Source organism: Rana temporaria, chromosome 3, assembly GCF_905171775.1.
Source record: "Rana temporaria chromosome 3, aRanTem1.1, whole genome shotgun sequence".
NCBI classification, from domain to species: Eukaryota; Metazoa; Chordata; class Amphibia; order Anura; family Ranidae; genus Rana; species Rana temporaria.
The window spans coordinates 94,844,703-94,869,835 of NC_053491.1; the positions used below are offsets into that span (position 1 = coordinate 94,844,703).

At 41.1% G+C, this 25,133-nt stretch overlaps 1 protein-coding gene across 3 annotated transcripts in view; it reads left to right on the top strand.

The window, feature by feature from the left end:
* The window catches only part of ISLR2 (immunoglobulin superfamily containing leucine rich repeat 2), a 52,244-nt gene extending 44,235 nt beyond the window's left edge, over window positions 1-8,009 (top strand). For all 3 annotated transcript variants that reach the window (XM_040343012.1, XM_040343010.1, XM_040343011.1), the window contains exon 2: window positions 4,496-8,009. In XM_040343012.1, coding sequence (XP_040198946.1) covers window positions 4,504-6,540 — 2,037 coding nt within the window. In that variant the 5' untranslated portion in view covers window positions 4,496-4,503 and the 3' untranslated portion in view covers window positions 6,541-8,009. The remainder of the gene's footprint in view (window positions 1-4,495) is intronic.
* The last annotated feature ends 17,124 nt before the right edge of the window (window positions 8,010-25,133 follow it).

Here is a 25,133-nt window from a genome sequence, read left to right on the forward strand (position 1 = left end):
ACTATCTGGGTCCCTTTCTCATAGGGCTATACAGGCTGAACACTTAAGCTTCAAAAAGGCTCTTTGACATGTTAGGTTCTAGTGGTATCTCAGTCTTAGTATTTAAGGCAAGATAGTTTAGAAAGATTCTAATGTTACTTTCCTATTCAGTCGATCACTCACTACCCCCATTGCAGTCTACATCCTCTAGGCCCAAAGTAGAACTCCACGGTAGCCAGTATATTCCAGTGTTCCGCCTAGGAGTGGAGATCCTTGCAGCATTCCAGATCCTTTGGCCCAAAAGCCTGGGAACAAACCAGGTGCTGCATCTCAAAGAGCAAAAGTCCAGGGGGAATGAACAATGCCTCAGATATTTAATATGCGCCAGCAGGACCCAATCAATGGCTGTTGATTGGCTAAACATTCTTAATACAAAATTATATCTGTAGCACACCCTGCTGGAGTTAGCTCACACAACACTGAGATGTCACACTTCATGCTTAGAAAACACAGACACACATAACAATGCTGACTAAAGCCCTTGTATTCCTTTAATATCACAAAAATACAAAAAGAATTTGGAAAAATTATACATCCCTACAGTTTAAAAGCATTTAATGTCTGGTTTTCACATCACTGAATAAAAATCTGAAAAAAAAAGTGTGAGCGCTAGACTTGTGCACCACTTTTGGCACCACTTTAATCAAAATACAATGAAATACTCACAAAAGTATTAGAATCACAGTCATGTAATCATCCATCATCTGTCATGGACAGGACCTTTTTTCACATCATCATATTTTAAGTGACCTATAAAAGGACCCCTACAGTAATGTTCAATTGGTACAAGTCAGTTGACACATTTCCTCTTGTGTAGAGCTGACGGACTTATACTTATGCTTGCCTTTCAATAATCCTAATTCAATTGGCCCATATAGAGATCCCGTCCTGTCCATGAGATATGAAGGATGGTTACATGACTGTTATTCTAATATCTTTGTATTAAAGTGGTGTCAACGGTTTTGCACAAGGTCAGTGTACTCTCTCTTTTTTGATTTTTAGTGATGCTTTCCCTGGTCTGAAGAAAGCCGTGAAAGACTCCTTGACATCGGTAGAACTGGATTAGTGTATAAGAACAGGCTTTCAGTCAAGTGGTTGACTCATAACCCTTAGCACTTGAGCACTGGCAGTGGGCTTATATTTTATATGTGGTTTTTACATGGTTGATCAATCAGAATTCCTCTTCCTAACCTGATGTGAAATCCATTTTTTCTCCATTTTATATAGGTATTTTTGTTTTGTATTATAAAACATCACAGTTACCTTTCTTGTACCTCTTTCATTTTTATAGCTACAGACATTTATTATAAAATTCCGTTTAAACATATGAATAAAGGACTTATAAAAAAGACGACACTGCATATAAGGTTTGCCTGTAGTCCTATTGTTCTGGTTCACATTTAAAGGAGTTGTAAAGGAAAAAAAAAATCCACCTTAATGCAATCTATGCATTAAGGTAAAAAAAACATCTGATGATGCCGCCCCCCCCCCCCCCGAGCCCCCCGTTTTACTTACCTGACCCCTCGAAAGTCCCGCGCTCGGTCCAGAGATCCTCTTCGCCGCTCAGCCTGGCTGCTGATTGGCAGGAGCGGATGGATTAAGAGCAGCGCAGCCATTGGCTGGCACTGCTGTCAATCACATCCAGTGACGCGGCGCGCCGAGGGGCGGGGCCGAGTGATACAGTGAGCGGCTATGGCCGCTCGCTGTATCACGAGAGCGCGCCTGCAAGGACTCATCACCATGTGAGCTCTCTCGCATGAATGTGATGAGTTCTTGCGGGGAGGACCAGAGACAGCCGCCGAGGGACCCCAGAAGACGTGGATCGGGGCCACTCTGTGCAAAACGAACTGCACAGTGGAGGTAGGTATAACATGTTTGTTATTTTAAAGAAAAAATATATATATTTTATTAACCCTTTAAGTTCAATAGAGTGCTCTCCTGTCTCCATCTATCCAGTTTTCGCTACCCTTCCAATGTAATCGCTGTGCATAGCTGCCACAAAACCATGCCACACAATATGTACTATAGCATATACCATACTTACTTATTTAATAGTATGACATGGCATATGTAATGTATAAATTAGGGATGCGACTATTGTATAATATGTGTAACTCTTTACATATTTGGATCATGCTATGCTGGGGTTTTTCACCTTCCTCTGGATCAACTGTGGGTATAGAATTAGGTATATGGGATTGTATGATATTATTATTATTATTTTATTTTTTTATGGTTGAACTGGATAAAGTTGTGTCTTTTTTCAACCTGTAAACATATTAAACACATTTCAGTGGTAAAACATACATACTCCTAATTCATAAGGCCTTCTTTTCTGCTACTGAATTACGGTAAAGCCTTTTATATTTTATTAAAGTTGAACTTCAGGTATGATCTTAATTGCATTGGCCCAGATTGGACCAATGAGTGAGTGAGTGAGTGAAAAACTTGTATAGCGCTACACATGTCAGCTGAATCGCCTCAAGGTGCTGGGTATCCATTTCCTACTATTTTTGTAAGTGTGTATACCTTATACCTGAGGGGCTGCTGTGGAAGCTGACAATCACAGTAGTAGTTGGTGCTACTACAGTGATAGTTACTATGTTCTGGGTCGCTCAATTGGCACCGCCACCATTCACAGAATGCCTTGTATTTTTATCAGTGAATACATGGTGTTTCTCATGTTTCTCAAGGTGAAGATGATGATCTTATTTAGAGAATGCCTTGTATTTATGGAATAATTCAAGGCGTTCTGTGAATGGCAGTGGTGCCAAGCGAGCAGCAGAATTTCCCCATTACTTCCTGTCCCATAGCCAAAACAGGAAGTGACAAAAAATCCCTTCAAAGTGAGGGAATTCCAGGGTGTCACCAAGGTCAACAGAACTAGTGTCACCATTGGAAGATTCCCCCTCTGTTATGTTTCTGATATCAAACAAAATTTTATTTTACATTCACATTTAATTATAACAGTAAATAGGACAAATAGTGAGCATGAATTTCCCTAACAGGGGCACAGGCAGCATTAAAACCCCAAAAAATAAATAGAAAATTGCCTTTAATGACACTTTAAGTTATTAACATTCTGCATTAATTAATAGATAACACTGTACAATACTCTGCCTTATTATGATGAAATATAATGAGTGCTGTACCATAACACCTCCAATAACACCAATAGGCTGAGCTGTAGAGAAGATTGCAGAAAATCCTGATGTTCTCAGGGAGGTACCCTCCTCTTCCTGTCTAAGCCCAGGCTTACTTTTGGAGAGGGTGTCCGTTTAAAAATGTTTTAAGTAATTTATGTAGAAATAGTCCATCCATATATATTTTATATATATATATACTGTATATATATATATATATATATATATATATATATATATATATAAATTATTTTATATATATATATAAGAGTATTGTCTAAGACGTACAAGACGTACAAGAGGAAATACAACTCCAATCATGGCATTTCAGTCAAGCATTTTTACTCCCATATAGTCCCTGTAAATGACTCAGCACCATAGTGCTAGTCGGGTCAACATTCTGCAGCTTTTAAATGCTGGTATTTTGTCTGACTTTAATAATGAGTTATTATTACTATTATTATTTAAGTTAATGCTTTCCTGTACCTGTATTTACATTCAGGCCATCAATTGTAAATGGGCTTTATGTTTCTGCAATTTTGTAAGAGGGAATGATTGGTATATGTAAGTCTCTGTCACAGAAGCCCCTGTCCATATAGCATCCTCTGGCACTTAGTTCCCTTCTGGCACTTGCACAGCTACCAGTTCTCAGTAAGGTCTTTACTCACAGTGTCCCAGGAGCTGTCTGGCACCCAGCATCCATGGGGAGATCCTCAGTGAAGGAGATAAAAGATCCTTCTCCAGACCAGGACTTCAGGATAGTGCCCTCCAGCAAATAATCCTTTAGCCAGACCCATAAATTGAGACCCAGACTGCAATTTTATGTCTTACTAGCTCTCCCCTAGAGGCAGCAGCCCCAGAGCACTGGAACCCTCAGTGGAGAGGAAGGAACACTCTGGAAAGGCCTTCCAAACATGTATCACCTCCTTAGCCACCTTTTGGAAACCTCCTATAAGGGATTGGCTGGAGCGTGATAAATATTCATGCTGGTTATTTGACTCTCCCTTTCCTATATTCTGGAAGCTTCTTTCAGAAGCAGGTGGGAGAAATCAAACACTCAGCCTGGAAATCCTGACCAGACAAAAACAACCAATTGCTGCTCCACTGACTGCAGTAAAGCCAAAAACAAAATTTAGCCTAGCAGCCTAACTAGAGGAGGGCACTACAATATTATTAAATGTGGGGCCAATGATATGAGGCCCAGGCTAAACTACTCTTTGTGTGCATATAACTCAATGTAGTGTATACCTTACAGATATAGACAGATATGTCTTCCCATAATAGGTTTTACAAACTTTTCTTTTTTTTTTTAGGTGGAATAATGGATATTCTACTATTCCTGTATGCTGCTGTGACACTCTTGGGGACAGCCTACAGTTGCCCTGAACCTTGTTCTTGTGTGGATAAATACAATCAACAGTTTGCTGACTGTACCTACAAGAAGCTGCAAAAGATCCCAACAGGTTTTCCTTCAAATGTTACAACCCTTAGTCTTTCAGCAAACAAAATAAGTTCTTTAAAAAAGTCTAACTTTGTTGGGGTGCCTCAGGTGACATCATTGTGGTTAGCTCACAATGACATTAGCACTGTGGAAAAGGGCACTTTAGCCACTTTAGTGTATCTTAAAAATCTCGATATTAGTCACAACCAACTTTTGGATTTTCCCTGGGAGGATCTGTCCAGCCTGCCTGCCCTACAGCTACTGAAAATGAACAACAATCGCATGGTTAACCTGCCACTGGATGCTTTTGCCAACTTAAAAGATCTGAGGTCTCTCAGGATCAATAATAATCATTTTTCTGTAATTCGTGAGGGAACATTTAAACCTCTGGTTTCCCTATTACATATCCAGATTTACAACAACCCCTACCATTGCACATGTTCACTTATGTGGCTTAAAAAGTGGACGGAAGAAGCTCAAGTTACTGTGGCAGAGAAAGACTTAATTGCGTGTGCCTCACCAGAAGATCTCCAAGGGAAGCCACTTTCTAAAATTCCAGATATACCATGTGGAGCTCCTGCTGTGCAGCTAAGTTATCACCCTAACCTTGACAACACAGAGTTATATGATGGATTCACTCTCACACTTCATTGCTTGGTTACTGGTAGCCCCAAACCAACCATACAATGGAAAGTTCGTAATGCAACTCAAGAAACTGAGATCAAACTGCCCACTGATGCATCCAAAGCTGAAGTATCTGGACACTTTGTGGTTTATCAGAATGGAACTTTAGTTATCCCTCACCTTAGCAAAAAATTAGAGGGGGCCTATACTTGTTTGGCCACTAATGAGATGGGAAGTAGCCAGAGTTCTGTAAATGTCTCTGTGGCAGGGAGTCAAAAATATCCAACCAAGGTTGAGGATCCAGCGGCAGGAAAAATACCAATAGATGGAAAGAAGACAGTGTTTAAAGACACAGGAAACAATGTCCTCAATCCAGATAAAACTGAAGAAAAAATAAAGGCTGTTATTCCCACTGATCAAACAGATGAAAATGAGAATAGCATTGGGGATACCATGGAGCATCCACGTTCAGATGAGAAGAAATGTGGACCAAATGTGGGAGGGTTGCATGTTTCCAACCATGCATTCAACGAGAGCACTAATTTAAAACCTCACGTCTTTGACCTGGGAGTTATTGCTCTAGATGTTTCTGAGAAAGAAGCTAAAGTTCAGATTACTCCTTATAATGCACGTCCAGGAAAACAACAGCTCAAGATGCTGTACTTGTGCCAAGAAAGTCCCAAGGGTTTTTCTCTGGTCCAGTGGTCAGAAATTGAAGATCGAGTAAACTCCTACTGGTTTCAAGGCCTAATTCCTGGAACTAACTACTCTGTATGCTTAACATATAAAGGAGAAGACTGTCAAGTGCAAGTAGTTTTCACCACTAAAAAGGAAGTGCCATCTTTGATCATTATTATTGTGGTGAGCATTTTCCTTCTTGGGTTGGCCACTATTCCTCTATTGGGAGCCACTTGCTGCCATTTAATTACGAAATACCATGGCAAAAATTACAAATTAATAATGAAGGCGCACAAACCAGATCCAGAAGAGAAGCACATGGCTGCTGATTTTGATCCTAGAGCTTCTTTTGTCGAGTCAGAAAAGAACTCTGTCCCTAGCGAAGCTGGTGGAGATGAAGGCGAAGCAGAGGCAGCCCAAGCAGAAGAAGAGGAAGCAGCTGAGGGAGAGGTTGAGGGAAGTGTATTAGAAGAGAACCTTCCAAACTCCCAATCTAAATCAAACCAGGAAGAGTTTGAAGTTGGGTCGGAGTACAGTGATAAGCTTCCTTTGGGTGCTGAAGCAGTCACCATCTCTGAGGAGATTAATGGTAACTACAAGCAACCTGCACGCTGACCTGACAGCTAGAGGTATTACCAAATCATTTCTCACTTAAGCCCTTTCATTTAACCATGAAAGAGTCCAAAATCCACAAACACCGCAGTCTCAAGAATAAGAACTTAACCTGAACAAATATCCTTGTTCGCTGGGAATCTGTTCAAGATTAAGAACTTACATTAAAACAAGGGGATAAAATGCATATATATATATACAAAACTCCCTATGGATAAACAAGAAGAGTTACTACAGCGACTAGTCAATTTGTCCACAGATGTGCATAAGGAAAAGTACAGCAAAATATGCACCCGGTCAACAGAAAACATGGTGCCATAACACTGCACATTTATATGCATGCCATGTATAATGCAGGTCAGTGTGCTTCAAAGTGTTTCTCTAAAAACGTGTATGTGTAGACCACAGAATACAAAAATGTCTACTGTAGACTAGTCTATGATAATACGTAACTGTAACTGTGAGTGCATATTTTGTATTTATTGAAGCCCGTAAATGTATATAGGAAAGTGTTTCTGCAAAGAAAATGCACACAATATATGTAGGCCTGCATGCAAAGCATTATATTGTATATGCAGGACACACAAACTTAGTGTTGCATTTGTTCATGTGCAGAGTAATTAATACCAATGTTCTGAGCATTACGTATGCATTTAAATACTGTGAAACAATCAAACTAGTCTTAAAAACACCCAAACATAAAAGTTTTTTTTAAACGTTATGCACATTTTTGTATACCATTTGATCAACAGAGCAATGCTTTAGAATCATAGACCCATAATACTGTAGTTAAAATGATGTGTTAAATCACACCTATAGCCCTGTTCATTTGTTTATATTAAATCAGGACTGCATAGTACAGTGTATGATCAGATGCTAATCCTCTGATAACTATAGGTTTCCTGACTCACCATTGTTAACAAAGAAACAAGATCTATTCAAATCCCTGGGAGATCTAATTATATTAAAACAAGAGGATTATGGGGGAAACGTTGTGCTAAGAGTGTATCTGCTCTGTGTCTTCTCTGAGCTGTAATACCTGTAAAAGCTCCATTGTGTGCCTCTGGGGACTCCATCACCATCCCTTCCTTCATTTCACAGAGTCAGGACCAGTTGGACGCAAAGTCAATCCTCCATGACGAGATGAGAGCACAATGTTCATATACTGTTTAGTGTGTCTCCATTATGATTAATATAGATACTTAATCATGTACAGTAACCGATGATTTATGCTTTACGTGATAGAGAGATCAGATCTATATTTCACATTGAGACTGTCATTATTACCCGACATGCTACACGTCAAATATGGTATATTTATTAACATATACTGTTTGACAAGTCTTTATTAACATTTTAATTTATTACTTGTATGTACACAATAAATTTAGCAAGAGAGAGTCTCCATTTTCTGAGGCTGATCATGGACCTAATATACTTTTGTGGCTACAAAAAAAAAACAAAAAACTTCACACTGTACATTAATTACCAAATATGGGTTTTAATAAACTTTAAATATCATTATACAGGACTGTTTTACATGACATGTATACATGACAATATACATATTTGTCAAGATGTCATTCACGGCCATACATACATGGACATATGTAAAATCGTAAAACACTTCTCAAGGCAAAAAGAACAAAAATTTTATGAAGCACATACTAGTATAATAGTATGTTTGTGCATTTTACCTGTAGCATAAAGGGCTTTATTTTAAAGTTGGACTTCAGGCAAAACTATATATATATATATATATATATATATATATATATATATATATATATATATTCCTCAACAGCCCAAATAATATAATGTGTGTGTGTAGCAAGTGAGTTTACAAGCCTAATGATTACCCTGTAAAATTAACAGTGACATCATTGTTGTGCTGCACCTAGCCTGTACAGAGAGAGGGACCCAGCAGGCTCCACCTACCATAGGCTGCCTGTGTTTCATCAGATTAGGCGACCCGTAAAAATCGTGTAACGGAAGTGACGTTCCGTCATGGCCACCTTGGTACACCCGCACTCAGCCACAGTAAGCCAAAAGTCTTAAGTCGCCAAGAGGACATCTTTTTACACCCACCGAAATCTTGCATTTCACACTTATTTTTTACCACTAAACTGAGCTTATATCAAGAAATACAGTATTTAGAAGTCCGTGACACTGTTTTATTGTTTCATTTTAAAAGCAGCGGTCTTCTGTCAGATTATCAAACGTGTGAGATCGGCAGGCTTGCTGCTGCTTTTAAAATTCAACATCAAAACAGTGTAACAGACTTCTAAATACTGTATTTTAAGATATAAGCTTAGTTTAGTGGTAAAAATAAGTGTGAAATGCAACATTTCGGTGGTTGTAAAAAGATGTCCACTTAGCGACTTCAGAGTGTAGGTTTAGTGTGGCCGAGTGTGGGGTGTACCAAGATGGCGACAACGGAGCGTCACTTTCGTTACAAAATCTGACGGGTCGCCTTATCTGTTGGAACACTTGCAGAAAATTATAGGTGGGGTGGAGACAAGACCAATCACCATGCACATGAAGAGAGATCAGCGATGACTTTATTATAGGAAGCCTCGGCACAAAGGCAAAATTTCACATTGCACAAATATGTCAGAAATACACAAAGCACACTAAGATTCAAGCAAAAATACATATGCCTCTCTTATATAGACAATTTTGGGCTATCCTGGAGTTCAGTTTTAAAGCCAATATTTAGTCACAGATATAAACACACCATAATAAAACAATTTATTGCAAATAGTGCAAGTACCAACATTTGAGGTAATAGTATTTTTGTAATCCTCTTGTACACCACCAGAATGGGAACGGTATGGCCAGTACTAGGAACCAATTAGACTCTGCTGCATGCGCATGTTCTGACAAGGAACATAGTAACAGAAGAAGAGTGGAAGAAGGAGCTCATCAGTGTGGTGCTGCTTTCTTAAGCCTTGTACACACAACCTGAAAACTGGCCAAAATCAGTCGGCTCAGCAGGAACTGGCCGACTTTCAGCCTATGTGCACAGCTGCCTGATCTACAGAAGCCAGCCTCACAACCGCCTTCTGTCAAATGGGCATGCTGGAAAACCAGCATCCGATCAGCACTGGCAGCCAATGGCAAGCACACCCAAATTTCAATGATGCAAATTTTATATCAAAGACAGAAAAGTATGTCATAGAATTTTGCCTATAACCCATATGGCATATTTATAGTGCACAAATGTCATCCAAGGCAAAAATGATTTACAGCATATAGATTAAGAAATACACTGTATAGAAGTACAAAAGTATTGAAAAGCAGTCCGATAGGTCATGAGGTCCTATGACAGGTACCCCTTTGTCAAGAAAGAAGGTGGTTAGCTGTATGCCTGGAATTCAGCTTTAATAAATATAATAATAAATATAATAAAAATGAAAATGTAATTGTACCTTTACATAAATTTGCCCCAACTGCCCTTTATAGCCCTTCCATTCAATAGTTCTCACCTTCCACTTACCTTAGATAATCTGTCACATCTTCCACCAGCAGCCACACTACAGCTCTCTTCACTGAGCCGTAGCATATTGTGCATGCATGGCAGTATCTCCATGGGGCTAAATGCAGAGGACATTTACCAGCATGCTTGCAAGCAGTTGGCTTGAACATAAAGCACTAAGGAGAAACTGCTTCAAATATGCACAATGGCTCAGTAACAATGACTGAAGATGCAGGTTCGGGAAGCTGCTATCTGATCGGAAGTTTAGTTGCCCTTCAATGACTAAAAGCACATATCTGATTGAGTTCCAACTTTGCTCTTTGCTCTGTGTTATTAGACTTGCCCTGTTGTTGGGGGTAGGTTTAACTAAATATACTTACCTATCTGTAATCCATCCCACCCACAGCCCAGATTCTACTATAGGGCTCCTGCAAGGCAATCACTATCCCTGTTAACTGTTTTTTTAAACTAAAATCGACTTTTTTTTGAATGTCTCTAAATAAACTAAAAACATTTGTTTTTAGATTTTTATGGTTTCTTAGGTTCACATCTAGGGTGCCAATTATTGCCTAAGGGCACTGGCAAAGTAAACTTGTCTGTTTGGACGTGTGCATAATTACAGTATAGATATACAGTTTCGTGAAATATACGGTATATATTTATACTGTGCATACTCGTGCACTTATTGTCAAAGGTAACTTTATCTGTGCCTGAAACATGTTAGTTGTTTAGTATTTAAAAAACGCTTATCTTTGTACTATTCTGTTTTTGTGACCTGATTTTTAATAATGTTTGTGTTATTTTATATGTTATTTTATAGTGATAATTTGTTTGTAAATTAGGGGAATAATATATATTAAGTTGCAAGGGACAGTTTTTTTTATTATTACTTAATTAATACAGTGTGACATTTTTAATTAATAGACTACTATAAGTAAGTTCATCTTTTGTAATGGATTGTTGATACAGTTAGTAGAAAAAAATATTAAAAAATACAAGCAATCATTTATAAAAATTTAAAATATGGCCATTGGTTAATGTTTTAAATCCAGTATGGTTAACCCTGGAAACAGGTGTAAATAACCAAGCAAAATGTCTGTGCAATTGAGTCTCAGTCATCTGAAATGACAAACAATAGAGATATTTTATCACAAATATGCAATGGAAACCCAAAAGGAAACACTGAAGGAAGACATATAATTCCATGAAGCCTAGTTGCAAGCACATTTGTCATTTATTGGAGAAATCCTTTAAATAATCAAGATGGTGTTATCTATGCAATGAACTTCTAGCTAGTCATACCACACTATCGCCGACTAGTGGTAGTGAATAAGTAAAATTCACATAAAAAACAGGTAATCATCAATGGTGACACTGTCATAGAAATGACCAAGGGTTAATTGTGGCCGGCATAATTTTCTAATGGAATTGGAAGTCTTTATTGATACATAAACATTCTGCAGCCACATGTCATAGAAGTATATTGTGTTCCCGTAATTCGTATTGGTCCTTTATAATCAATGGGACACAATTTGCAGAAAGTTTATTGAAAAAGCACATGTTCTGATAATAAAAAATAAATAAATAAAAAATACACAGGGTTGTATTTACTACTGAGCAACATTTTTATGCTAAGCTAGTACATAATTGCTCCCTTGAAATGTAATCTTAACCTGTGTTTTTAAAGCATATTGTTAAAACCTTTCTTTTTTTTTCACAAATAAACCATCGGAAGAATGAAGATGTTAATCACCAGCCTTCCCAATTTGAAAAAAAAGAGTCAGATTTTTTTAAATTGGGGATGGGGAGATCCACCCTTTCTACTGCATTTTGTAGTCACCTACTCGGTAGGACTTAATTTCATGAAGTTTCACTAAGTTCATTTATAACTCTGCTCTGTTTTAAGGTCGAGTTTTTCTTTTTGACATTTTTAATGTTACACCCACAATAAGGGTATACCATGAAATATGGAACAATACCTCAATCCTCAAGTTATTCACCCCATTGTGTTTTCTTTTGAATTCAATGCCCAGTCGTATCATCCATTGCCTGGTCCATTCACACAGATTTGTGAATGTAATGCCGTCTATATACGGTCGGAATTTCGACAACAAATGTTTGATGTGAGCTTGTTATAGAAAAATACGACTGTGTGTATGCTCCATCGGACATTTGGTGTCGGAATCTCCGACAACAAATGTTTGAGAGCTGGTTCTCAAATTTTTCAGACAACAAAAGTTCTTGTCGGAAATTCTGATCGTCTGTAGCCAATTCCGATGCACAAAAATCCTACGCATGCTCAGAATCAATTCAACCTAATTTTTCTCGGCTCGTCGTGGTGTTGTACGTGACCGCGTTCTTAAAAATTCGGAATTTCCGACAACATTTGTGTGACCGTGCGTATGCAAGACAAGTTTGTGCGAACAATCCGTCGGAAAAAAAATCCATGGTTTTGATGTCGAATGTCCGATCGTGTGTATGCGGCATAAGACTGCAAATTCCATCTAACACAGAGACTTATAGGACTCAATAGAACATAAGTGTGGTGACGTCACATCAGTGATAGTCCATTGATTACTATCTCCAGCTCCATACCAGAGATGGGATCCTCCACGTTCCGCTCATACAAGCCTTTAAAATGAATGATGGGCTTATTTAAGTTATTCAGCTATATAAAAATTTCCACATCACTATTTGGATAATATTTTTAACAATTAGTATATATTATTTCCCAGATAAATAAATGTTGTTATGGGTAAAATGTTTCTCATAGTGAAATGTTGGTTAAGAAAACAGAGGCAGTGAGACATGACGTGTGCAAATCAAATAAAAATTGTAATAACAGGAAGAGTGAAAGCGTTATGTTATTTGTACAATGCTCTGCCAAACATCACCTGTAACTGATGTTATTTTATTATTTAATTCTGTCATTCTATTGGTAGGATTTTTTTTATTTGTAGTACAACCCTTCAACCCATTTAGAAATGTTAAATCACTATGGAATATAGCTACATAGCAAGAGAGAAGATTTAGTTTCCAACCACAACACACTAGAAAATCGCATTGCCTTGCTGGACTCCATTTACTTTTTAATCTCATCTTCTCACGCACTAGTACAGAGTTTTAATAAGTACTACATGGCCGTGGCAATCAGTCATGGATCATAGCCATTAATACCATTCCAGGTGTATTGAACCACTCTGACCACATTACCTCAAACTTGGTTTGGCAACTTCGCTGTTGGTAAGTAAGCTTTTTTAATCTAAGGTAAATGTTGACTTCTTTCACCCACATTTCAACAGTAAGCATCAATTTGTAGGCAGGTAAAGGGGGAGGCAGTGATGTATTCTTCTGCCCTCTACAGGTCAACAGAGAGATGGCGTAGGTGGCGTTAAGACAGCTTTCTCTGTGCTTCTTTTAATAGAGGACTCCAGACAAGCACCTTCCGTTCCAGCCACATGGAGCAGGCACTGGTCTCCACCAGTCTGACCTGTCACCTTCCCCAGTGACCTAGCTGACACATACTTTAACTGATCCCATAGGTTTCCTCCCTCAGTGATTCCAGGAAGCTGATACCATACTTCCTTTCCTTGGGGCCTCACATCCGTGACTCTCAGGCCAGGTACCTAGGTAGGCTCTGTGCCACAGCTGATCCACAGTCGGGGCTTATACCACTAGGGAAGGAATCTGAAGTACACTGGCCCCTTGCTACTGGAGCCTTTCGCTGACCCCCAGCCAAGTCACCCCCTAGGCTTGCTGCTATCTTCTCTGTACTAATATCCCTGGACATTTTGGGCTGCAATACCACCTGCAGGGGTTACCTTAGCCACAGAGGGTTGATGTGATTTCTCTCCCATTGGTTTTTGTAGTACACCTTGCATACACAACTTGTGTGACCTTAAATAAATTCATACCAGGCAAAGGCTCTCTTTCTCAAAATACTTTTCATGGAAAAGTACAGGACATGGAACAAAATAGACATACCTCTATGTTCACATAGGTTGGTGACATTGGCCCTGGTGTGCCTGGTACCCTTCCCTGTGGTCCACTCCGTACCTGGTTAACTAGCGTCCAAAAAGATAGTAAGTTCCTGGAATCCCAATAGGTTTACCGCCAAACTGTGGTGTCACATTATGATTAAACTCACTGCATGGTTTTGGGTAAACCCTTCCTGAATGTTTGTTTGGCATGTGGTTGTGGCAAGGTCCCATTGACTTAAATGGACGTGTTTGGCACGCCTAACCACCTGCCAAATATAAAATGCTGCAAAACATTTGCTGCAAAGCGTTACAGCCACAACCAGGAATACCACCCCAAGTAATTCCAATTCATATCTCTGCAAGCTTTTTCAAATCATTAACAATCCATGCTTAACAATTTCATCTGGGCTTCAAAACCGGCAAGGCTTAGGAACGCAGGAATGAACCACACTGACCAAGTGAATGATAATATAATTTTTGTAAGGTTTAAATAGAAAATCATTGTGAATCCTATTACCAACCTACTGCACAGCAATGGCCCTGTTAAATGGAAGACTTTGAACGAATAGGAAGGACCTCACTAACTCGATCAAGATGACCGCTTCCAAATTCCACACCATGTAGTTATACTGGTTACACATATTAATATAAATGACTCCCTGCAGGCTCACTCCCCCACCCCTCTTGGAATCAGTATCTCATCCTATTCATGCTTTTTCCTCTCCTTATCCACCTTCATGAAACCACTTTTATAACCTGGTCATAGGTACTATGGCTTCCTCTATGATTTCTTTCCCATTCTACGCCCTGGTTTTGCTTTAGTTTGCATTCTAGTTAAAGTTGGGTATTCCCTCTTCCTACTTACCCTGTCAGTGTTATGTGTACAGTACTGTGCAACATTTTAGGCAGGTGTGAACAAATGCTGTAAAGTAAGAATGTCTTCAAAAATATATTTTTTAATTGTTTATATTTATCAATGTACAAAATTCAAAGTGAGCAAACAGAAGAAAAATCGAAATCTGTATTTGGTGTGACTACCCTTTGGCTTCAAACCAGCATCAATTCTTACAGACTTATATTATAAGTACCATGTGTATATGAACAATTGATACAAAGTGACAAAAAATAAAAAGTCAGAAAAACAAAAGTCCAAAAAATATATAACTGATATTAAAAACCTCTGATTGATAAAAAATGGTTGGTGTTTTTAAAAAAACAACCTTAATAACAAAACGTGCATATAACTCACATATTAATTGTTTTAGATGGACACTGTTATTTGACACAGCAGTTGGTTCACGGATAGACTAATTCATTTTATATACACGTTTTTTATATTAGTTATATATTTTTAGGACTTTTGTTTTTCAGACTTTGTTTCACTGTTTTGTTAAAAAAAAATTGTCACTTTGTATCAAATGTTCATATACACATGGGGGCTGATCCATGAAGAAACTACGCCGGCGTATCTATTGATACGCCGCGTAATTTAAAATTTTGCGCGTCGTATCTTTGTTTTGTATCCTCAAAACAAGATACGATGGCATCTCGGCTATATCCGACAGGCGTACGTCTTAGTACGCCGTCGGATCTAAGCTGCAATTTTTCGGCGGCCGCTAGGTGGCGTTTCCGTTGAATTCCGCGTCGAGTATGCAAATTAGCTATTTACAGCGATCCACAAACGTACGACCGGCCGGCGCATTTAGTTTACGTCGTTTGCGTTCGGCTTTTTCCGGCGTATAGTTAAAGCTGCTGTTATGAGGCGTACTCAATGTTAAGTATGGCCGTTGTTCCCGTGTACAATTTTGAATTTTTTACATTGTTTGCGTAAGTCGTTCGCGAATAGGGATTTGCGTAGAATGACGTCACCGTCGTGAGCATTGGCTTGTTCCGGGTTAATTTTGAGCATGCGCACTGGGATACCCCCACGGACGGCGCATGCGCAGTTAAAAAAAAACGTTGTTTACGTCGGGTCATGACGTATTAACATAAAACACGCCCCCATTGCATTCATTTGAATTCCGCGCCATTATGCCGCCAAAGATACACTACGCTGCCGTAACTTACAGCGTGAATTCTTTCAGGATTCAAAAAAAAGAATAAAGTTACAGCGGCATAGTGTATCTTAGATACGCTGCGCCCGGCGCAAAGGTACGTGGATCTGCCCCATAGTATTTATAATATAAGCCTATGAGCTTATGCACTTTAGTTTGACAGCACACTTCACATATTTTTGTATTTCATTGCATCCCAATCTTTCCCAGGATTTTTTTAGTGCAGTAGTCTTTTTTAGAATTGACTAAGCGCACCCGTTTATTGATTGGTTTGCGCAAAAGTTATAGCTTCTACAAAATAGGGGACTGTTTTATGGCATTTTTAGTAATACATTTTTTTACTAGTTATGGCGGCGATCAGCGATTTTTATTGTGACTGCGACATTATGGCGGACACATAGGACACTTTTGACATCATTTTGGGACCATTGTCATCTTTACAGCAATTAGTGCTATAAAAATGCACTGATTACTGATAAAATGATACTGGCAGTGAAGAGGTTAACCACTAGGTGGAGCTCCAGGGGTTAAGTGTTCCCTAGGAAGTGATTCTTACTGTTACGGTTCATGGCTACACGTGACACATCACTGATGACCGTTCCCGATCACGGGAACGGTCATCAGTGAGGCCTCGTACACACGGCCGAGGAACTCGACGTGCCAAACACGTCGAGTTCCTCGGCCAGTTCAGCCCTGAAGCCGCCGAGGACCTCGGCGGGAGGAGAGCTCCCATAGAACAACGAGGAAATAGAGAACATGTTCTCTATTTCCTCGCCGAGGTCCTCGTCGGCTTCCTCGGCCGAAAGTGTACACACGGCCAGTTTCCTCGGCAGAATTCAGCCAGAAACTCGGTCGGAAGCTGAATTCTGCCGAGGAAACTGGTCGTGTGTACGGGGCCTGACAGTGTCACTAGGCAGAATAGGGCAATGTCTTGTTTACACACGGGAACGGTCATCAGTGACAGGCCCCGTACACACGACCAGTTTCCTCGGCAGAATTCAGCTTCCGACCGAGTTTCTGGCTGAATTCTGCCGAGGAAACTGGCCGTGTGTACACTTTCGGCCGAGGAAGCCGACGAGGACCTCGGCGAGGAAATAGAGAACATGTTCTCTATTTCCTCGTTGTTCTATGGGAGCTCTCCTCCCGCCGAGGTCCTCGGCGGCTTCAGGGCTGAACTGGCCGAGGAACTCGACGTGTTTGGCACGTCGAGTTCCTCGGCCGTGTGTACGAGGCCACAGTGTCACTAGGCAGAATAGGGCAATGTCTTGTTTACAAAGGCATTCCCCCGTTCTTCTCTTGCCGGCCGCAATTGTGTGACTCCCGGGAACATCGAGTTCCCAGGACCCGCGGGCCCACTCGAGAGGCACGCGGCAGGCGTGCGCCCGTTGGGCGGCAGATTCAAATGAACGTACCTGTACGCCAATCTGCCTGCCCATGCCATTCTGTCGACGTACATAGGCGTGCCGCGTTCGGCAAGTGGTTAAACATCAGTTTTATACATAGGTTGAAACACAGTTATCCACTGAAACAGAAACAGCTGTGTAGGAGGCTTAAAGCTGGATTTGGAACAGCCAAACTCTGCTACTAAGGTGAGGTTGTGGAAGACAGTTTTGTGTCACAGGACCTACATAAACAACAAGACACAAGGTAGTTATATTGCATTAGCAAGGTCTCTCCCAGGCAAAGATTTCAAAGCAGACTGGGGCTTCAATATGTTCTGGTCAACTCTTTTGAAGAAGCACAAAGAATCGAGCAACATTGAGGACCATAGATGCAGTGATTGGCCAAAATAACTTAATGCAGCGGAAGAAAGACACATCATGCTTACTTCCCTTTGACATTGGAAGATGTCCAGCAGCCATTAGCACAGAACTGACAGAAACCAGTGGGACCCAGGTACACCCATCTACTGTCCGGAGAAGTCTGACCAGAAATGGTCTTCATAGAAGAATTGCAGCCAAAAAGCCACACCTCCTATGTAGGAACAAGCCTAAGAGACTCAACTATGCATGAAAACATAGGAACCGGGGCGCAGAAAAATGGCAGCAGGTGCTCTGGACTGATGAGTCAAAATTTAAAATATTTGGCTGTAGCAGGAAGCAGTTTGTTCACTGAAGGTCTGGAGAGTGGTACAATAATGAGGGCTTTCAAGCAACAGTGGAGCACGATGGAAGTTTCTTTGCAAGTGGAGTTGAAGATTTGGTCAGGATCAATGGTGTCCTCCAATTAAAGAGCCGTCTCTGCTGCCCGCCAAATGTGACTGGGGGGATCATTTTTGCCACGCCATGCAAAACCTTGCAGCCACGGCACTTGTACTGCCCCAACTGCTGCCTTTGCAACATAAAGGGGAGCGGATGGGGACCTAAACCGCATTTTTTATACTGCCTCTTTCAACCACAAGCGTCAACCTCTCCTTGGTGATTAATCGCTAGCAATTTTAGTAGTACGATTGACAGCAAAGCAGACTTTCTCCTTCTGATTAAAATGCTGTAATGCCCATCTGAAAATAGCAGGCAAGAAGGCAGAGGGAGGCCAATAAGTCATACCTCTAATCTGTTGAGCTCTGTAAACAATAAGCAGATAAAAGGAAAGCCTGACAAATAAATGAAAAGGAAACTAGAGCTCCACCTGTTGACAGAAAATGTAAATGGTAAATATGCATGTGCATGACTTCATATTTTCCCATGAATAAAGAAAGCATATTTTACTAATTGTATTTTTAATACTGAGCATATATATTTTTTTAAATATATACAAAATCCCAGTTCAGTCCTGCTGGGGCGGACACAATCATTTAAAGGCATGTTTGACATTCTTTTTTTTTTTTAATTGGTGTTTTTTAGTGGGCGTTTTTGATGCATCTTTTGCAAAGCCTATTGATTTGAATTCATGTACAGAAAATGTATTTCGATGAAATTAAAAGGCAGCATGGTGTATTGTGCAGGGAGTCCCTGTGATTACGACCCTTTTAGAAAACATTGATTTTATCATGACATACGTTTTCCAGCCCGAAGATTGGAAGGAAGACATATTGAGTGTAAAGAATGATCTAAAGAAACCACGCACATAACATCTAACATTTATATTATAAGTATTAACGCAATAGTATTTTGTTGTTATACCCATTTACATGAACCAGAATGTTTAGAATTATGAATTATTTTGTTTTTACCTTTTTTTTCTTGGTTTCTTATCGGCACTCCCCGCTGCGACAAAGAACTTGCCCGCGTTCTTCGTAAATTTCTCTTATACAATTTATTTTTCTATTCAATCCCACGCTTTTCTCTTGTACACCCCCCCTTTCTCCCTCCCTTTGTTTTATTCTCTTAGCACATGGAGTGTGATGTGAATTCGATGTGTATTTTTTTTCTGCTCCGGGTCTCAGTCTCACACATCGGATTTTTTCCAGCCTCACGCACAGGGCTTGATGCCTGTCAGCACTTAGTCCATATCATGTTTCCTGGTGCTTGCTGAATTTTCCCTAGGGGCACTGCTGTTGTGCAGAAGAGCTGACACTCTAAAATCTATCTTCAGGATTAACCTTTTTTTTGCCTCTGCACCTCTATCCCAATTTTCTTTCTTTTGATATCTCAATTATTCTGTCATGCTCAAGAATACTTAATAGGCTGTGCAAAGTGTGAAAAAAACATGTGTGATAGGTGAACAATCACTGACAAAGCTCTTGACAAGAAGGCAGCAAGAATTAATACAAAAAAATCTGCCAGACAAAGAATACTGAAGACAGATGAGCGGGGAAATGTCCTTATGTGCTCATTTTTGTGTTTTGTAAAATTTAGATGACAGTGACTTTTGTGCATCAATTGTGATTAATCAGATCTTCTTATCATTGTATCGTAAATCTGCAACATGGGAGAGAAGATCCAGCACCGCAGAATCAAGCATTACCAAGATTGCTTTTAACTCACGCGGCCATTGCCAAATAATCAGCAGTTTGGAACATATTATGTAAATGTCTAAATCATTTACAGAGAGCAGCCAATCAGCTGTATCAAAGCAGCATGGAGTCAATCCGCTCCACACAGTGCTGTGCCTGGACATTGTACAGAAAGATTCACTAACAATGCCGTTATTATTACACTAAGCCTTTATTAAAAAGTCTCACCAATAAGATTTCACCGATTCGCTGCAAGGGCCATTTTTGCTATTTTTTTTTGCACACATGTTTAAAAAATTTTTTTAGGCCTGAAGATTACAGAAAATCCCCAAACATCATGGGCCGGATTCACAAAGAGTTACGCCGGCGTATCAGTAGATACGCTGACGTAACTCTGAATCTAAGCCCGTTGTATGTTCAAGTGTATGCTCAAACTGAGATACACTTAAACATGCCTAAGATACGACGGCCTGCGCCGTCGTATCTTAGGGTGCAATAATTACACTGGCCGCTAGGTGGCGCTTCCATTGAGTTCGGCATAGAATATGCAAATGAGTTGTTACGCCGATTCACGAACGTACGCTTGCCCGTCGCAGTAAAGATACGCCATTTCCGTAAGAGATACGCCGCGTAAAGATAAACATGCCCCCTAGGTGGCGTATCCAATGTTAAGTATGGCCATCGTTCCTGCGTCACAATTTGAAAATTTTACGTTGTTTGCGTAACTCGTCCGTGAATGGGGCTGGACGCCATTTACGTCCACGTCAAAACCAATGACGTCCTTGCGACGTCATTTAAAGCAATGCACGCCGGGATATTTTAGGGACGGCGCATGCGCTGTTCGTTCGGCGCGGGGACACGCTTCATTTAAATGAAACACGCCCCCTACCCGCCGAATTTGAATTCCGCTACTACTACTACTACTACTACTACTACTGATTTACGCTACTTTACAGGCAAGTGCTTTGTGAATAAAGCACTTGCCTGATAAACTTGCGGCGGCGTAACGTAAATCAAATACGTTACGCCCGCCCACAAATACGCCCATCTACGTGAATCTGGCCCTATATATTTTCTGAAAGCAGACATTCTAGAGAATAAAACAGCGGTAGATTCAATTTTTGATTGTCACACGATTACCACAAAAATTTTAGTAAATAACACACTAAAGCAGGGGTCTCAAACTAATTGTAGTTTTGCAACAGCTGGAGGGCCGCCAGTTTAAGGCTGGGTTCACACTGGTACGACAAACGCTCCAACATTGGGAGCTCATGTCGCATGAAGTGTGAAAATCAATATTTCCCTATGGGAGCCGTCTTAACTGGTCCGACACAAGTCGGTCCGACTTTAAAAATGCTCCCTGTACTACTTTGGTCCCACTTTGGTCCTACTTCAGCCTATTGAATATCATTGAAGTCGGATCAAAGTAGGATCCTTGTCCTTACCATCTGACTTTTGACATCTACATGGGGATTACAGAAGCAGTAAAATGAATTTATCTCACTCTGGGATTGTTTTGATTGGTCAAAGGTCAAGTCAGACTATCATAAAGTTGGATCAAAGTAGTTTCCTCTTCATTCAAGTCAGATGGATGTTGGACCAATGTAGGATCAATGTAGGACTGATGTCGCAGAGCAAAGTAGGATGAAAGTCATATCACTGTCCTGTAGTATCAGTGTGAACCCAGCCTGAGGCCTCTGCACTAAAGTGAGTTATGGGGCAAACAAATGCAATAAATTACCCACATTTTTGGACAAGGTTGCACTGAGTAAACCTGTGAAATGGCAATTGACGGTTTCACGTGTAGTCACCCCTGACGTGTGCTTTTACGTTTGTACATGAGTAAATGAGGGGGTGGATGGCCTCCTTTTTTGGGGGGGGGGGGGGATTTTATGTGTTGGGTATAACTTTTTTCCTTGCTTAACTTCTTCCTTTTCATCACACAGGGGACAAAAAGTGATGATTTTTAGGTTACCTGCATGTCTCCGCTGGGCTCCACTGAATGTATTGCAATGCAGAACGCATTGCAATACATCCATTCCCAGCTAAGCTAGCCGGGGGCACTGAGAGGCTGACCTGGAAGTGACATCATACATGACCTTTTCCGGGTCACAGCAAGAAGAGGAGGAGAGCGAACGCGTCTCCTCTCTTCTCCCTCCCCTCCACCTGCTGGCACCCACCATGTCAGTCCCAGGCCCACAGATGGGCAAGCGGAGCCGAAAATACATGGTGGAAGCGTATGTAGGGGAGGTGCCGATACCAGGGGTGTGTGGAGGCAATCGGGCGGCAGCGCAGCCGCCGAATGCATCCACCTGACAGACAGGAGTCTGCCTGTCTGTTTTACACACAATTCCGGTGGCTGCAGATTGTGTATTAACCCCCCCGCTGTCAAGTCCGACATACGGCCTTGGCAGCAAAAGGGCTAAAGGGTAATTCCGCTTTTATAGGAAAAAATATAGCTAAATAAGAAAAGTAACATAGAACATATAATTTTGACACAAGCCATATTGTCATTGAATGTTATTAAAAATGACCGTTCCTTTTCAATCTGCAGTGCTGCTATTTTTTGTTAAAATTCAATGCAATATGGCAACCTGGAGGTCTCCTGTATAGCACTGGTGTACAGAACACCTCCAAAAATGTAATTTCATGCTTGTGTGATTGGCTTACTGATTTTCCCAGAAGACTACACAAAGATAAAAGTTAGATTGTAGGCAGCTTCTGCAAAAAAATGTTTTGGGTGAGATACTCTTAATTAATTCTAGAGGGATGCAGACCCTGCAACTTTCTTTATTAGAACGCTGAAAGTGCATCAGCGGATCAATAACGAAGAAGTCACTCCCGTTCAGAAACAGGTAAGAATCTGCAACAAAGTTTGTTCAAATCTCCGCAGTATACATTGATCGCCAGGGGGAATTGTTTTGTTCTCTCGTTTTTTTCTCTCAACAAAAATGGGAGTTACTCTTTAAACTTGCCTTGTGATTGGTTATACAGGAAGAGAGACAAAGTAGCATTGCAAATATACCCTGCTCAAAAAAAATTCAAGGAACACTTTGAAAACACATCAGATCTCAATGGGGACAAATATCATGCTGGATTTCTATACTGATATGGACTGGGTAATGTGTTAGGACGAAAGGATGCCACATCATTTGATGGAAATTAAAATTATCAACCTACAGAGGGCTGAATTCAAAGACACCTCGAAAAAATGATGCAGCAGGCTAGTCTATTTTGCTGAAATTTCATTGCAACAACTCAAAATGGTGGTCAGTAGTTTGTATGGCCCCCAAATGCTTGTATACATGCCCGACAACTTCGGGACATGCTCCTAATGAGATGACGGACGGCGTCCTGGGGTATTTTCTTCCAGATAAGGACCAGAGCATCACTGAGCTCCTGAACAGACTAAGGTACAACCTGTCGGCGCCGGATGGACCGAAACATAATGTCCCAAAGGTGTTCTATTGGATTTAGGTCAGGCGAGTGTGGGGGCCATTCAATGGTATCAATTCCTTCATCCTCCAGGAACTGGCTGCATACTATCGCCACATGAGGCCGGGCAGGAGGAACCCAGGACCCACTGCACCAGTGTAGGGTCTGACAATCCAAGGATTTCATCCCTAATGGCAGTCAGAGTGCCATTATCTAGCCTGTAGAGGTCTGTGCGTCCCTTCATGGATATGCCAGCCCAGACCTTCTTTGACCCACCACCAAAACCAGTCATGCTGAATGATGTTACAGGCAGCATAGTGTTCTCCACGGCTTCTCCAGATCCTTTCATTTCTGTCACATATGCTCAGGGTGAAACTGCTCTCATCTGTGAAAAGCACAGGGCATCAGTAGTGGACTTGCCAGTTCTGGTGTTCAATGGCAAATGCCAATTGAGCTCCATGGTGCCGCACAGTGAGCACAGAGCACACTAGAGGACGTCGGGCCCTCAGGCCTCCCCCATGAAGTCTGTTTCTGATTGTTTGGTGAGAAACATTCACACCAGTGGCCTGCTGGAGGTCATTTTATAGGGCTCTGACAGTGCTCATCCTGTTCCTCCTTGCACAAAGGAGCAGATACCAGTCCTGCTGATGTGTTAAGGACCTTCTACGGCTCTGTCCAGCTCTCCTAGAGTAACTGCCTGTTTCCTGGAATCTCCTAAATGCTCTTGAGACTGTGCTGGGAGACACTGCAAACCTTCTGGAAATGACATGTATTAATATGCCATCCTGAAGGAGTTGGACTGCCTGTGCAACCTCTATAGGGTCCAGGTATCGTCTCATACTACCAGTAGTGACACTGACCCTAGCCAAATGCAAAACTAGTCAGAAAAGTTGAGTAGGTAAAACAATGTTAGTGGCCTCCACCTGTAAAACCATTCCTGTTTTGGAGGTCGTCTCATTGTTGCCCATCCAGTGCACCTGTTGTTAATTTCATTAACACCAAAGCAGATGAAACTGATTAACAACCCCCTCTGCTACCTAATTGACCAGATCAATATCCCAGGAGTTTAATTGACTTGATGCTCTATTCTGATTAAAAAGTGTTTCTTATATTTTTTTTAGCAGTGTAGTAGGATATTGGTGAGGCTACACTAATGGGCACTGATGAGGTGGCACTGATAGACAGCACTGATGGGAAGCCTTTATGGGCACTGATAGGCGTCACTAATGGGCAGCATTGATGGGCACTGATGAAGAGGCACTGACAGGCATCACTGATACGCAGTGATGGGGAGAGGGGCAGAACAAGAACATATTACATACCGTATTTATCGGCGTATACCGCGCACTTTTTCCCCCTTAAAATAAGGGGGAAATCGCGATATACGCCGATCCCCGCTTCCCGCGCTGTGTTTGAACGCCGCCGCCGACATATACCGAGCGCAGTACACTCGGGTACATTCGACTAGGCTCGGCTCCTCTCGCGGTCACGCCCTGTGCCGCCTCCTAGCCTTTATGCGAAAGGAATCGAGCGTGGCCGAGCGTGCCCGAGTGTACTGCGCTCTGTTAATGTCAGCGGCGGCGTTCAAACACAGCGGGGATTGACTCAGAAACAGCGCGGGAGAAGCGGGGAGGACACCACCAGGGCCGCAGATGGACGCTGGACCGGACAAGGCCGCCGATGGACGCCAGGCAAGACACCGACGAGGGGCATTCAAACTGTAAGGATTTTCTTTTCTTCAGGAAATTTCCCTT